A 16,759-nucleotide genomic window follows, 5' to 3' on the forward strand; every position below is an offset into this window, starting at 1 on the left:
TTTTGGAAGTATGTGATAATATTTTATCAACCCTATAACACCAAATAGCTCATTCACTCACCTGTAAAACTGCACAAACTTGACTCGAGTTAATCAAATAAACACATACAACGGTGTGTATAAAATATCAAATTTATTTTGATATAAAACTGCACATGCACACAATATTTGATAACCATCAATATAGGCTTATATTCTTTTTCATAAAGCTAGCACACAATTGCAGACTTTAAAACATTGTGGTTTGAAGACACCATGAGGAAAGCTTGCACTGTCAGATTATAAAGTTTAATGTACAAAAAAGGCAGTCTGAAAAGCAAGTATAAACATTTAAAAAGAATGTACAAATGGGCAAAAAGTACAAAAAGAGCAGCAGTCACTCAAACTCATGTAGAAGCGATGCTCTGTAACATCTTATGATTAAATGATTCGGCAAAAAAAAAAAAAGTTATTCTGATGAATTAAAACGGCTGGAATTTTGGCTGAAAATTGTACAAGATACACAGAATGTTTCTCATACATTCCTGTTTTTTGGCAGTCTCAGTCCATACTTGCAAACCTACTTACAGTATCTTGGTTCAGGACAAAATGAAGGGGTGAAATGTCAAACAAATAAAATGAACAATGTATGGAGAAGAAATACAGTACAGGATGAAATGGATCACGGAGACGGGAAGGTTTTCCTTGGCCATACATTCACAATTGCTCCTTTCCTTCCTCCTTATCAAGTACGGAATATGTGCATCATGTTATTCGAATGATCTGAATGCTGGAAGAGGCATCAGTGAGTCAATAACCAAACTGATTTATGTAAAACTGTGAATAAGTTGTGCTAAATAAGTGGAAATCAAGGGCCTTCTTTGCAAAAACATACAAAACTTCTGTGTGAATAGTAAATAAAAACATTCTTATGCAAACTGTTGCATTCAGCTGCACAATTTACACGTGAATGGATTTATGAACCATTTGTTCCTTTTGTTTAAAGTCAGAATCCCTCCTTCCCTACTTTTGACACCAACAACACAACACTTGGTCACACAGATTCGAAATACACTGTTTTTTTCATGAGAAGGAAAGCATTGACATGACTCAACACGACACAGACAAATCCCACCCAACTGACTGGACACAACACAAACCATTGTGCATTGAATAAGGCAAATATGAGGAGGCTCACTTCCACTAGGAGTTTCATGACCTGTCAGTGCTTACAAAAAAAACAAAAAAACAATCCAGTCAAATGTGGCAGAACACACTGTTTTCCCTCATGGTATTTGTAGAAATATAAACCGTGTCTAGATTATACTTACATTTCATATTTGTGCTAAACTCCTAAAACTTTGTGCTAGGTTATTAGGTTATTCTCTGAGAACAGCAGGTCTAGATGAAAAATGTGCCAAAAATATAACTTAATAATAATAATAATAGTATATTTGTTAAATTAAAACTTTGCATTTTCTTACATTTAAGAGATACTCAATTTATTATAATTATTCTTTTTGAATTTGTATTTATTTTATTATCCAAGAACATCCCTTCTATTGTATATTTATAACAAGACTTATCTTAGTAACTCACATTAGTGAGCATTTCTGTGCTTTTGAGAATCAAACATGGGCAAACAGAACTTATTACAGTTTCAAAGGCATAAAGCTGAAGTTGTGGTCATGAAAGCCCTAGTTTCCACCATTTCCCTTTTTCATTTCCATGGTCAATCCATGTGATTACAGAAACAGAAGATGGGAGAAATGTTCTTTTTCCCACCTTCTAAGGTAAATTCTTCGCAATTCCAACCTCCTTAACCCGGCTGCTGTGAAGAGAGTTATGTGAAACTATTTGACAGCACCAAGCCTTTTCAATAGATTCTTTCCTTTGGAGAGCAGTCCTGTTTTCTTAGAGTCAGCTCGGGGGCGCCGGATGGGACTATCGGGCCCCTGGGCTGCAGAGCCGGACCCCAGGATGTGTGGGCGCACTGTGGGGGTGGCACTTCTTCTGGGAGGGCCCGCTTTTTCCACGGGAACCTAATGGAAGACCCGCAAGGGACAGGACAGTTCAGGGCCGGATGTTTAAAAAGAAAAGAAGGTGTTTCTTTGCCTTTTAAAACAATGTCATTACTGTACAACAGACACTCCATCGCCTCTCACAGTCCTTTCTGTCCCAGCAGGGCCACCATACAGTCAATTATCAATCAATAGTGCATCATGAATAATACACCCAGAAAGTAAGGGGCGGCATTCTAAACAGCAATCTATGAATGATATGTGGTGAAACCCGGAAAATCGAGTGCGCTTCAAGTTAAGATTCTAGCTAAACTCTCATTAAAACATTAATAAACCTGTTCAGACTGCAAGTGCAACAAAATATCATAAGAAATGTATTATTTATACACAGTGACATGACAGTAATCTCATTTTTAGTGTCAATCAACTAATTAGGAACTCCTTAAAGGTAAAGCTCAAACAGAAATGAGCATTTGCTGAAAATGTACTCACCCTCAGGCCATCCAAGATGAAGATGAGTTTGCTTCTTGAAAAAAAGAAAAAAAAAGATATTTAGCATTACATCACTTGCTCACCAATGGAGTGAATGGGTGCCATCAGAATGAGAATCCAAACAGCTGATACAAACATCACAATCTGACTAAATAACATTTTCACTGGAGAAAGCAATATTTGGACTCTCATTCTGACAGCACCCATTCACTGAGCAAGTGATGCAAATGCTAAATTTAACCAGATCTGTTCTGATGAAAAACAGAATCATCTACATCTTGGATGGCCAAAGGGTGAGTACATTATCAGCAAATTTCCATTTTGAGTGAACTATTCCTTTAACAGCAAAAACATATTTCACATGCCACAATTTGTCCTTAATATCAGTTTTATAGTTGCATAACACAAAATTTAAATGAATATTTATGCTAACAGCAACATACTCTATAATGGTAATGAAAAGAGAAGATAAGTATTTAATTTACCAGTCTTTTGAAGTAATCTATCACCTTTCAGCATGGTAACTTCACCAAGGGTGTTGGAGCCAAATCAAACCTGCTTTAAAAAAGCTTCATTTACAAAAGTGGCTGCAAGAATGCATAAACTTAAAATTCAATTCAATCAAGTTTAGGAAAGAGTATATAACTAAAATCTACTCTTTAGATAGATATAGGTAATGATACTTATGCTTGCTGGACATGTTTGATCATTCCTAGAGTTAATGGAAAGAGTCCACCCTAATCATACACACACTTTTATGATCTGGCTGACCTTGCCAATGTCCAATATCCATTTCAAAAATGTTTTGTGTGAATTCGTGCTCAGTGTGGTATGATAGGGTGCACAGCTACAGGAGAGGAGAGGGTTTGTCCCAGGGCGTACACTAGGAATCTACTAAACTGCACACATTAGAGAAGAGAAGGGGTGGGGGAAAGGGGGTCAGGGGTCCAATTCTGACCGTGCAACAATGGCCTTATAACTTCTTATGACTTACAGTAGGAGTCAATGAAAGACGGACATTATAATGGACAACACCCAGAGAAACAACTGAAGATACCAGCTGTGCCTGTCTAATGCATTGACAGCAGTGGACCAATCACAGCTCTCTGAGCAGCCGTAATTATAGAACTGTTAACTGATGCACAAAAATGTGAATTCCATGAGGTCATAAGAATTTTGATGAGTAACTTGGTCAGTGCATGAATCTGTATGGAATTTGTGGGCATACTGTTAGTTTTAAACTGCAATGAATTAAAATTTTATTTTATTTAATAAAAATCTTCTTAAAAATATAGTTTTAACAAAAATATTTGTAATCAATTTAGAGCTTTAATAAAATTTTGTTTAAATTACAAACATTAAAAATTATAAATTATATATTAATATGTTATATAAATTATAAATATAAACAAAAATATAAATATTAGTAAATAATAAAATATTAATGAAACATTTAAATATTAATACAATATTTATTCAAATAAAAATGCAATTAGTCTTTTAGTTCATGTAAATTCTGAAATGGTAATTTGAGCAAATCAAACCTTAAGCATCGACATAATGTTTTTGTGAGTCTGCGACCAATTTTAATGGATCTTTCATGTATATGGTTGGTGTGAATGTGACATGTGTGTGTTTTGTGCATACCAGGAGCAACAGTAATAAGGACCCACGTCGTGTGCATTAGACGAGGACAGCGTTATTTGTGGTATCCTCTGTTGCTCACTTACGTGACAGATACTGAGCCGTTACGGAGTGAAATGAACACTCTTCTTCTGTTTTGCCAAGCAAGTGAGGAAAAAAAAACAATGCCATGATGTAATGCATCTCAATTGTCTGCACAATGAATATGAGAAAAGAATCACAAAACTTTCAGTACAGAAAAACCTTGACGGGTCCTGATGATTGAGCAGAACATCCATCAGCAATTATATTTTCTTTTATCTCTCTCTTTTGTTTTTTTATACAGACCATTGTACAATATCTACATCTACAGATAAAATCATTCTTGATAACTCTCTCTACTTGCAACATTTGTTTTGTGACTTTCTTTAAGTTGATAGTCTTATATATCAGCAATATACAAAAAACAATTCTTTTGGAAACATATACAAAAGGGTTTAAGGTTGTTGTAGTTTTTTTTTTTTTAACTGGTCTCAATCTGTTAAAGCACCTAAAAAGATTTCACGGCGGTGTCGAAGCATTCTGAAAGAAAAAGCATGCAGTTCTACAGTTCTACATGGAATCAGTTCTCTGTACATCAAAACTATCTTCTCTATTATAAATTGATTTCACTTTTAAACACAGTTACATTCATAAAGCATCTATTACAATGCCTCACTTGAATTAGGTAAAAAATAATAGTCTTTTAGTGCTTCTTTTTCCAGAAATAATAACAATAAAGTAATAATCTGGCACGTCTCTTTGTGTGAATTCTTCTTTTCCAAACAATGCTTTATGAATATGCAATTTCATTAACAGTTCACATTTCTCCTCCGCAGAACATCTGACATAAAAATAAGGTTCCTCAGTCTTGTATTTTACGGTATGTCTCTGTGTTTAGTAAGCTCTCTTTTGTTTTCTGTTTTCCTTCAATGATCCATCAAAAAAGCAACCGGCTGTCACACAACACAAACACAGACGGAGAAGAGGAAAAAACAGCAGAGCAGGAAGGAGAGTAAAAAAAGAGCGAATGGATGACAGAGGGCTAGTGTGAAACAGGATGTACCCTTTTGTTCTTTGTCCGGGACGGGTGGTCCTGGGGGTGACGGCTCGGGGTGTTGGTGAGGTAAACCTCCATGTCATCAGGCACTTCTTCAAGAAAGTTGGAGGGGACCAGACCCTTGTGTCCATTGAGCTCCCCCTAAATAGAAAACAGAAGACATCATGCATCTAAGGCTAAATGCCAGTGTGGTGGCTCTTCTGTGTTTAGGGCTGAAAGCAGGAATAACCTCGAACAAGAAAGAACAGCAGTAGGTGTTTTGCAGAATAGCATGGTTTCTGGACCAAAAACGTGGTGTAGATGGTGTAAATAATCTACTCACGTAATGAAAACCATCCTCATCGATCTCTCCAAACACTGTGATCACATCGCCGGCACAAAACGTCAGCTCAGCCTGAAGGACAGAAAAAGTAAAACATGTTAGATTTCAGTCATTATTCATAACTGTCACAGAGCTAATTTAATATGCAACAGTTACAACCACAATGTAGATGTATTAATTACTTTAAAGAATCAATCAATCATAAATCAGCCTGTCTGTCTCTATCTTTATATCTATCTCTCCATCTGTGCTTCCATCCATCCATCCATCCGTCTGTATATACATCCATCCGTCTATATGTCCGTACAGGTCCTTCTCAAAAAATTAGCATATTGTGATAAAGTTCATTATTTTCTGTAATGTACTGATAAACATTAGACTTTCATATATTTTAGATTCATTACAACACAACTGAAGTAGTTCAAGCCTTTTATTGTTTTAATATTGATGATTTTGGCATACAGCTCATGAAAACCCAAAATTCCTATCTCAAAAAATTAGCATATCATGAAAAGGTTCTCTAAACGAGCTATTAACCTAATCATCTGAATCAACTAATTAACTCTAAACACCTGCAAAAGATTCCTGAGGCTTTTAAAAACTCCCAGCCTGGTTCATTACTCAAAACCGCAATCATGGGTAAGACTGCCGACCTGACTGCTGTCCAGAAGGCCATCATTGACACCCTCAAGCAAGAGGGTAAGACACAGAAAGAAATTTCTGAACGAATAGGCTGTTCCCAGAGTGCTGTATCAAGGCACCTCAGTGGGAAGTCTGTGGGAAGGAAAAAGTGTGGCAGAAAACGCAGCACAACGAGAAGAGGTGACCGGACCCTGAGGAAGATTGTGGAGAAGGACCGATTCCAGACCTTGGGGGACCTGCGGAAGCAGTGGACTGAGTAGAAACATCCAGAGCCACCGTGTACAGGCGTGTGCAGGAAATGGGCTACAGGTGCCGCATTCCCCAGGTCAAGCCACTTTTGAACCAGAAACAGCGGCAGAAGCGCCTGACCTGGGCTACAGAGAAGCAGCACTGGACTGTTGCTCAGTGGTCCAAAGTACTTTTTTCAGATGAAAGCAAATTTTGCATGTCATTCGGAAATCAAGGTGCCAGAGTCTGGAGGAAGACTGGGGAGAGGGAAATGCCAAAATGCCTGAAGTCCAGTGTCAAGTACCCACAGTCAGTGATGCGGGTGTTGGTCCACTGTGTTTTATCAAGGGCAGGGTCAATGCAGCTAGCTATCAGGAGATTTTGGAGCACTTCATGCTTCCATCTGCTGAAAAGCTTTATGGAGATGATTTCATTTTTCAGCACGACCTGGCACCTGCTCACAGTGCCAAAACCACTGGTAAATGGTTTACTGACCATGGTATTACTGTGCTCAATTGGCCTGCCAACTCTCCTGACCTGAACCCCATAGAGAATCTTGGGCAAGACCCAACACTCTGGATGAGCTTAAGGCCGCTATCGAAGCATCCTGGGCCTCCATAACACCTCAGCAGTGCCACAGGCTGATTGCCTCCATGCCACGCCGCATTGAAGCAGTCATTTCTGCAAAAGGATTCCGACCAAGTATTGAGTGCATAACTGAACATAATTATTTGAACGTTGACTTTTTTTGTATTAAAAACATTTTTCTTTTATTGGTCGGATGAAATATGCTAATTTTTTGAGATAGGAATTTTGGGTTTTCATGAGCTGTATGCCAAAATCATCAATATTAAAACAATAAAAGGCTTGAACTACTTCAGTTGTGTTGTAATGAATCTAAAATATATGAAAGTCTAATGTTTATCAGTACATTACAGAAAATAATGAACTTTATCACAATATGCTAATTTTTTGAGAAGGACCTGTATATCTCTGTCTGTCTATCTATCTATCTATCTATCTATCTATCTATCTATCTATCTATCTATCTATCTATCTATCTATCTATCTATCTATCTATCTATATCCGTCCGTCCTGTCTGTCTGTCTATATATATAGTGGTGTGAAAAAGTGTTGGCCCCCTTCCTGATTTTTTTGCATGTTTGTCACACTTTAATGTTTCAGATCAAACTAATTTAAATATTAATCAAAGATAACACAAGTAAACACAACATGCAGTTTTTAAATGAAGGGTTTTTTTCATGAAGGGAAAACAAAATCCAAACCATGAATTTAGCTGTCTACCAAAAAATCCTGAAGGACAATGTCCGGCCATCTGTTCGTGACCTCAAGCTGAAACGAACTTGGGTTCTGCAGCAGGACAATGATCCACCAGCAAATCCACCTCTGAATGGTGTGAAAACACACCAGCAAATCCACCTCTGAATGGCTGAAGAAAAACAAAATGAAGACTTTGGAGTGGCCTAGTCAAAGTCCTGACCTGAATCCTATTGAGATGCTGTGGCATGACCTTAAAAAGGCAGTTAATGCTCGAAAACCCTCCAATGTGGCTGAATTACAACAATTCTGCCAAGATGAGTGGGCCAAAATTCCTCCACAGTGCTGTAACAGACTCATTGCAAGTTATCGCAAACGCTTGATTGCAGTTGTTGCTGCTAAGGGTGGCCCAACCAGTTATTAGGTTTAGGGGGCAAGCACTTTTTCACACAGGGCCATGTGGGTTTGGATTTTGTTTTCCCTTCATAATAAAAAAAACTTCATTCAAAAACTGCATGTTGTGTTTACTTGTGTTATCTTTGATTAATATTTAAATTTGTTTGATGATCTGAAACATTAAAGTGTGACAAACATGCAAAAAAATCAGGAAGGGGGCCAACACTTTTTCACACCACTGTATATGGGCACTTTTTTCACTTTTAGACACTTGTACACTATAACTTTTGACAATTAAAACCTACATATTCAACCTACACAAGGTTTAGGCCTAACTGTAAATTCATAAAAACAAACATACGTAATGTCAGATATCTAAAAGAATCTCTTTGTACCTTATTAGAAAGTAAATAAAATAGCAATAATTTATAGCAACATTCTCTACTCCAAAACAACATCCACCAAACTTGTGAAATACAAACAAAGATCAACCAACACTGGGCAAGGCAGGTCCTCAAAGTCAGACTGGGAGCTGTGTTCACAAACCACAGTGATTATGTAACCCTTTATCTCCAATCCAACGACAGCAAAAATCACACACAGATATCTCAGTGTCACAAATAACCATTTACTATTCCTTTCATAGGAACTCACTCACTTACAGCAGAGCAGATTTCTCAACAGCCTGTCACAAAGCCTTCATAAATGCATTATAATGATTCATAATATCCGATAAATGCATGCATACACATTGGAATTAATTTAAATGCTTATCTGGTTCACTGAAGCATAACACTAATACTACCATCATGGAATATAAAGCGTCCTCTTATTTCCTTAGAGAATCATTCATCAAGCAAATTATGAAGGCTTTAAAACACATTCAGTATGAAATGCAAATGTACTGCACATGCATTATAATGTTTGGGCCCCGTAAGTGAGATGTCCAAACACAGTACAGGTGCTGATGCAGTGCAGTGAGCTCCCTCAGCAGGAAATAGAGTGTCATTTGGCACAGGCTCAGTGAGTGTAGACTCACTACTTCCTTCCACACTCACCTCCTCACTCTGCAAGCTGCCCCCATAGCGGGCCTGTGTGCCAGCGGCAATACAAAGGTGACAGTAAGTGACAATGGGGTGTAAAAGACTTGGAAATACTAATTATAATATATAGTTATTACTTAGCTGATCTAACCTTGTTTGTTCTGTGAGTGTTTTTTTTTAATAGATTTGGAATTGAATTGGACAATTTGATGGGTGTTATTATTTATATGATTTTTTTTAACATTGCTATTTCTTTTTTGTTGATGTATTAGAATTGTATATGAAGTACGATTACACTTAAACAAGTAAATATGTAAAAAAAGAAGCACAGCATGATTTATGAATGACAGCAGGCTTGGTTGTCAGGATGGTAATATGAATCATTCAGTTTGATGTTATTCTATTTTGATGCCCTCTGATGGATACATTCAGAATTGCTTATTACCGATTTTAAAGGTGAAGTTTGTTGGGTGGGACTATTTGTTTTCCAAACATTGATGGACCAGTGTTGTTACTGTTATCTAGAACTAAAATTATTAAAATAGTTTTCAGCAACTGAAATAAATCTAAAATACTGTATATATTTATATTACATGAAAAACTTAAAACTTTGAAAATATACACTAAAATTAGAAATGTAGCCTTGGAAACTAACTGAAATAAATACTTCAATATCAGTACTAAAATTACAAAAATATAGCTAGAAAAATAAAGCTAAATACAAATATATTTTAAACAACTGAACAAAATGACAGAAGCACATGGCAAAATGACTGAAACCCAAATTACAATTAAAATAAAAACTGAAAATATAAAAAAATAATTTTAAATATTATGAATACTATAACAATGTATAAATAACATTAAAATAACACTGTGGCAGAAAGGGGGAGATTTTGGGAAACCTGTTTGAAAACAGTAATTATATTTTTTAATTCTATTTGGCAAGAAATTACACACTTCAGTCATACAGGACTAGAATGACAACAGTGTGTAAATAATGACAGCACTTTATTTTATTTTTAACCTGAACTTAACCTTTAGAGCTGCCATGTGCCATTTGAATGAACAGTAATATAAAAAATACAAACCACATTGTAGCTGCAAAAGCAAGGAAAATAAGCTGAAAATGAATTTGGTGGCTATTACAGAGGCAGGCATCCAGCGTAAAATCAAAAGCTTATGGGATGAGACCGTAAGTGCAAGAAAAAGCCCAGACAAAATGAACTCCATTAGTACCTCCACATCCACGTTAGGAGAGCTCTCTCTGGGGTCATAGTCATACAGGGCCACCATCCTCCGCGTCGACACCGCGTGCTGCCTTCCACTCCTTTTGTTCCTCTCTGAAAAAAAGAGGTTTAGAATAAATGAGCAAAACAAATAAATAACTAAACCAAGGTACTCTCTGATAATTAGAATGTTGATAATTAAAATCAAACATATAAATATGTGACCCTGGACCATAAAACCAGTCTTAAGTCGCTGGGGTATATTTATAGCAATAGCCAAAAATACATTGTAAGAGTCAAAATTATGAATTTTTCTTTTATGCCAAAAATCATTAGGATATTAAGTAAAGATCATGTTCCATGAAGATATTTTGTAAATTTCTTACCATAAATATATCAAAACTTCATTTTTGATTAGTAATATGCATTGCTAAGAACTTAATTTGGACAACTTTAAAGGAGATTTTCTCAATATTTAGATTTTTTTGCACCATCAGATTCCAGATTTTCAAATAGTTGTATCTCGGCCAAATATTGTCCGATCCTAACACACCATACATCAGTGGAAAACATATTTATTCAGCTTTCAGATGATGTATACATCTCAATTTCGAAAAATTTACACTTAAGACTGGGTCCAGGGTAACATGTGAAAAAATAGCATGGTTTATGAATGACAGCAGGCCTCGTTGTAATAATGACATCAAAACAAACTCCTTTAGATGTTATTCATCTCATTTTTTGCCCTCTAATGGATAAATTTAGATTAGCATATTACCAACTTTGTGAAGTATTTTTCAGTGTTAAAATACTTTCTACTGTCTAAGCCAAAACAGCAACACTGACACAACCAACGGCATTTCATATTATCAACATTTTTTAACAACAATAAAAGGCACATTTAGTAGACAAGTAATTAATATCGAATCCAAATGTCCACTATTCTGAACTGTGAGGTCCAAAAGTTTGAGTCTACAGCATATTAAACATTTCAAATTGAAAATGCAAAGAAATAGAGTTTGATTAAAAATTTCAAACAAAGAAATCAAAAGTAAATGTGTGATACTGATCATGGGAATTTCAGTATAAATGGTCAGATGTGTTTACTTAAAGCTCAAGACGCTCTAAAATACAAAATAGAAACATTTAAAGAGCAGTTTCAGACTTTTGGTCCCCACTGTTCAATCTGCATTATTTCCTGTATGAGGTGTCAGTGGGAACAGAAAGAAGAAGTCATGCTTGTGTGACATTCAAGTGTTAAAGGGAAACTTGGAGGTGAGCTGTGAAAAGGCACTTAAGTGAAAAAGTAAAGAAAGGTTTGAATGAGAAAACTGGTGAAGAAATTGTGTGGGCACAAACCTCTCTTGGATTTCCTGGACCTACGATTAACTGAACGGCCATCTTTGAACCTATTACAGTTTACTTGAAGAGAAATGAAGAGAGAGAGGGGAAAGAATGAAGGTAAGGAAGGCACAGGATTTAAAGGAATAATCCTTCTGTGACATTTTGCTATTATTCCTTTTGTTTTCCTCAGATGAAAGAAAGTCATATAGGTTTGGAACGACATGAGAGATGATAGAATTTAAGGACTGGCAGACTAGCACCATGTTAATCTAAAATAATTCAGAAAGAAAGAGAATAGTCAGATATTAATACCTATTTTCTCAATGGGCGTATTGAGAGGAAGAAACCCCTGTCTGAGCAGCTGGTCCATCATTTCATCATCATCCGTCTGGATCTCTGAGACCATGTTACAGGGGATAAGCCCCCTGCGGCCACAGATCTCTGCCCTATAGAATCCATCTGTGTCCTTCTCTCCAAACACCTGGACAACACAGCAGGGCCATAATTGAACTCGTTCCATTGCATTTTTAATTACACTATAATTAGCACTACTTCTAATGTTTTCTATCTTGTATTATTTACTTATGCTTGTCTTATTATATATATTTATGTGTGTGTTTGTGTATATAAATATATAACAATAAAAGTAATTTAATAATCGGTATTATTTAATTTTGGCATTGGCAACTATACTGGTACATAAATATATAATTATCAACTATATTTATCAGTCAAAAAATCGGTATTAGTGTAAAGAATAGAACAATACAATTTAGTAAAATAATTTTATACAATAATTTTGTCACGGTGCACACAACGGGGAGGAACGAGGAACACGAGACGAGGATAAACTCAAATGAACAGTCTTTAATGTAGACATCAGGGCAAGACAAGGCAGGGCTGACACACAGGAACACCGGGGAGTAACGAGTAGACCAGACGAAAACTAACTGAACAGACAGGACTTAAATACACAGGATAATGACTAAAACACAGCTGAACAAGAATGAACTAATAATGACACTAAAAAAGGACAGGAAACAAACCAAATAAGGACACAAGAGGGAAACACATGACACACACGACACATAACTGACAAAGTTATGTATACAATTATTAATGAATTAATGTATTTTTAAAATAAAATAATTAATTATAAATCCATATAAATATGTATGTATATTTAATGCTAAATTTATGTGTGTGTGTGTGTGTGTGTATAAATAAATTTATGTGTGTGTGTGTGTGTGTGTATAAATAAATTTATGTGTGTGTATATGTGTCTATATATTTATATATATATATATATATATATATATATATATATATATATATATATATATATATATATATATATATATACACACACAAACATTAGAAGTAGTGCTCACACACATACATTCACAATGAACAAAAACAAAGTAATATAACATTTATATTACATATGTGTATTAATAACCTAACATTATACTATATAATTTAATAATCACTACTTTTACAACTGGCAATTACATTTGTACATTATTATATAAACATAATTATCAATTATGTTTATCGATGCATCCCAAAACAGAGTAGAAATAAAAAGTCTTAAAAGGTGGAAAGAGAAATAAAAAAACAAGACATGGAATTAAATGTCAGTTGAGAATTGCTTGACATCAGTCAGTTCAGATCAAACCTTTATGATCTGGCCCTCCTTGAAGGGAAGCTCCTCTACAGCAGCATCGGGGTTAGGAGACATTGATAGCGGGTCATAGTCAAACATGGCCACAAAGATTCGGGACAAGTCCTCTGGCTCTGACTCATAGTAGTCTGGAGACCGCCGGTCTCGTTCTCCATAATCATCTGAAACACAGGAGAGGGCAAGGTTCTGCTACACACAGAAACCAAAGGACATGTAAAGCCAAAAAGAGACTGTAACACACTTAACCTAATCTATATCCTCAGAGGTATCAATCTGTGACAGCTAAACAATATTAAGAAAATGATATACAGTATGCTGCTATATGACTATATTATGTACCATTCCTTCATATTAAAACTACTTATATTAACATCATAAACTGAAAAAAATGCTAACCACACTTATACATATACATGTTTCTCTATACAGTAAAATTATCTGGCGCACAGCACACCAGTGGGATAATAGACAAGCATGCTGAAAACAGAAGAATGCAGTAAGAACATGTTTGAAACTGCCATGCATATTAAAAGAACAAGGAAAGGATAAAAACGTTGCTGTTTTACTGAACATTCTTGGACAGACATGCAGCAACTCATTACCAGAATTTTACTGGAATGATCCACTACCAATCTCAAACGTTTTTTTTCTTATTTTATACCAAAGTCTTAGAGAGGTGTAAATAGTAGACCATGCCAGTTAATTAAAAGTGTATATGGAGCTGATAGAGGTGAATCATGCACCCTGTTACTGATAAGGATATGAAGAACATTCACAAGCGGCATTTAAAATCACACTAATTTTCATAGTTCTCTATGAAAGCTGGCAACTATGCTCTTATGGTGTGCTGTCTTACAACATCCAACAGAAGAAAGATATTCATGCAAATGAAAATCAAGGATCTCACAGGAAGCTCAGTAAAAGATGGATGATGAAGAAAAAGGCAACAAGGGGAGCAAGAGGAGAAGAGGGGTTCACAAGCACTGTCTGGTGTTTTAGACCACACAATGAGCACAAAGAAAGGAGCAATCACCCTTACAGACTGAAACCCTAACCTAACCCTAATAAATGCACATAAATAAAATTACCTCTTGATTAAAACCTAAATATTCATATAAAAGGTAAATGAATCGAAAAAATGGCTCAGTAAATGTACCTCATCCATTTTTGTCTTTCATATGTTAATGAGAGACTCCTGCATGTCTATTCTTCTAAGGTAAAGGCAGCTTCTGTTCTTTTTAAAGTTAGCAATACAAATAAAGCTCTAGTAACTATCTGAGATATACTTCCGATTTATGCTTGTTTACAGTTTTACATATACAATTTAAATCTGTAGGTTAAAAGACATGTGAAGACGTGTAATTTTGTCTAATATATGTGCTGTTTTAGCTGTACAACTGTCCCATATTTTACTGCTAAGACTACTGCTGAACTTCTGTGTAGAGTGTACAGTGGGAAAAAAAATTATTTGATCCCCTGCTGATTTTGTACGTTTGCCCACTGACAAAGAAATGAACAGTCTATCATTTTAATGGTAGGTTTATTTGAACAGTGAGAGACAGAATAACAACAAAAAAAAATCCAGAAAACACATTTCAAAAAAGTTATAAACTGATTTGCATTTTAATGAGTCAAATAAGTTTTTGATCCCCTATCAATCAGCAAGATTTCTGGCTCCTAGATGTTTTTTATACAGGTAAGGAGCTGAGATTACGAGAACTCTCTTAAAGGGAATGCTCCTAATCTCACCTTGTTACCTGTATAAAAGACACCTGCCCATAGAAGCAATCAATCAATCAAATTCCAAACTCTCCACCATGGCCAAGACCAAAGAGCTGTCCAAGGATGTCAGTGACAAGATTGTAGACCTACACAAGGTTGGAATGGGCTACAAGACCATCGTCAAGCAGCTTGGTGAGAAGGTGACAACAGTTGGTGCGATTATTCGCAAATGGAAGAAACACAAAATAACTGTCAATCTCCCTCGAACTGGGGCTCCATGCAAGATCTCACCTCGTGGAGTTTCAATGATCATGGGAACGGTGAGGAATCATCCCAGAACTACACGGGAGGATCTTGTCAATGATCTCAAGGCAGCTGGGCCCATAGTCACCAAGAAAACAACTGGTGACACACTACGCAGTGAAATCCTGCAGCGCCCGGCAAGGTCCCCCTGCTCAAGAAAGCACATGTACAGGCCCGTCTGAAGTTTGCCAATTATTCAGAGGAGAACTGGGTGAAAATGTTGTGGTCAGATGAGAGCAAAATAGAACTCTTTGGCATCAACTCAACTCACCGTGTTTGGAGGAGGAGGAATGCTGCCTATGACCTCAAGAACACCATCCCCACCGTAAAACATGGAGGTGAAAACATTATGCTTTGGGGGTGTTTTTCTGCAAAGGGGACAGGACAACTGCTCTGCATCAAAGGGACGATGGACGGGGCCATGTACCGTCAGGGCCAGGGCATTGAAAATGGGTCATGGATGGGTATTCTAGCATGACAATGACCCAAAACACACGGCCAAGGCAACAAAGGAGTGGCTCAAGAAGAAGCACATTAAGGTCCTGGAGTGGCCTAGCCAGTCTCCAGACCTTAATCACATAGAAATTCTGTGGAGGGCGCTGAAGGTTAGAGTTGCCAAACGTCAGCCTCGAAACCTTAATGGCTTGGAGAGGATCTGCAAAGGGAAGTGGGACAAAATCCCTCCTGAGATGTGTGCAAACCTGGTGGCCAACTACAAGAAATGTCTGACCTCTGTGATTGCCAACAAGGGTTTTGCCACCAAGTACTAAGCCATGTTTTGCGAAGGGGTCAAATACTTATTTCACTCATTAAAATGTAAATCAATTTATAACTTTTCTGAGCGTTTTTCTGTATTTTTTTGTTGTTATTCTGTCTCTCACTGTATAAATAAGCCTACCATTAAAATTTTAGACTGATAATTTCTTTGTCAGTAGGCAAAGGTACAAAATCAACAGGGGATAAATATTTTTTTTCCCTCACTGTACAGTACATGTTTGTGTCCCTATAATTAGCCTATTTGTGAAACTATACAGTATGTAATTATGTAGATGTAATAGGCAGCTACTGTTACACATATGTAACAAACCGAGTCAGTTACACCGCTACTAGTACACTTAAGTACAATCTTGATACACTTCATTTTATGTAGCTTATGCCTGTTTACTTACATTTGTAATTACGTTGTATAATGTCTGCAACACATGTGACAATCTTTTGGTTACACAAGTTGCTGTGTAACAGACTCAGCCTGTTACATATGTGTAACAATAGCTGCCTATTACATCTATATAATTACAAACTGTAAGTACAGGCTGTTCCATAACTTAGTTACATGGTAAGTACATTTTATTG

General features: G+C 36.3%; 1 protein-coding gene across 1 annotated transcript in view; it reads right to left on the reverse strand.

Moving 5' to 3' along the window:
* Positions 1 to 4,240: 4,240 nt before the first annotated feature.
* LOC306849507 (RIMS-binding protein 2-like) overlaps positions 4,241 to 16,759 on the reverse strand; it is a gene marked incomplete at its 3' end in the record, with an annotated part of 50,783 nt that continues 38,264 nt past the window's right edge. Inside the window, exons 18-25 of the mRNA XM_079384592.1 lie at positions 13,376 to 13,542; positions 12,010 to 12,178; positions 11,713 to 11,775; positions 10,364 to 10,467; positions 9,140 to 9,172; positions 5,537 to 5,608; positions 5,221 to 5,355; positions 4,241 to 4,267 (exon numbers count right to left, since the gene is read on the reverse strand). Coding sequence (XP_079240718.1) covers positions 4,241 to 4,267; positions 5,221 to 5,355; positions 5,537 to 5,608; positions 9,140 to 9,172; positions 10,364 to 10,467; positions 11,713 to 11,775; positions 12,010 to 12,178; positions 13,376 to 13,542 — 770 coding nt within the window. The remainder of the gene's footprint in view (positions 4,268 to 5,220; positions 5,356 to 5,536; positions 5,609 to 9,139; positions 9,173 to 10,363; positions 10,468 to 11,712; positions 11,776 to 12,009; positions 12,179 to 13,375; positions 13,543 to 16,759) is intronic.

Source organism: Barbus barbus (assembly GCF_936440315.1).
Source record: "Barbus barbus genome assembly, chromosome: 29".
In the NCBI taxonomy this organism is placed as follows: domain Eukaryota; kingdom Metazoa; phylum Chordata; class Actinopteri; order Cypriniformes; family Cyprinidae; genus Barbus; species Barbus barbus.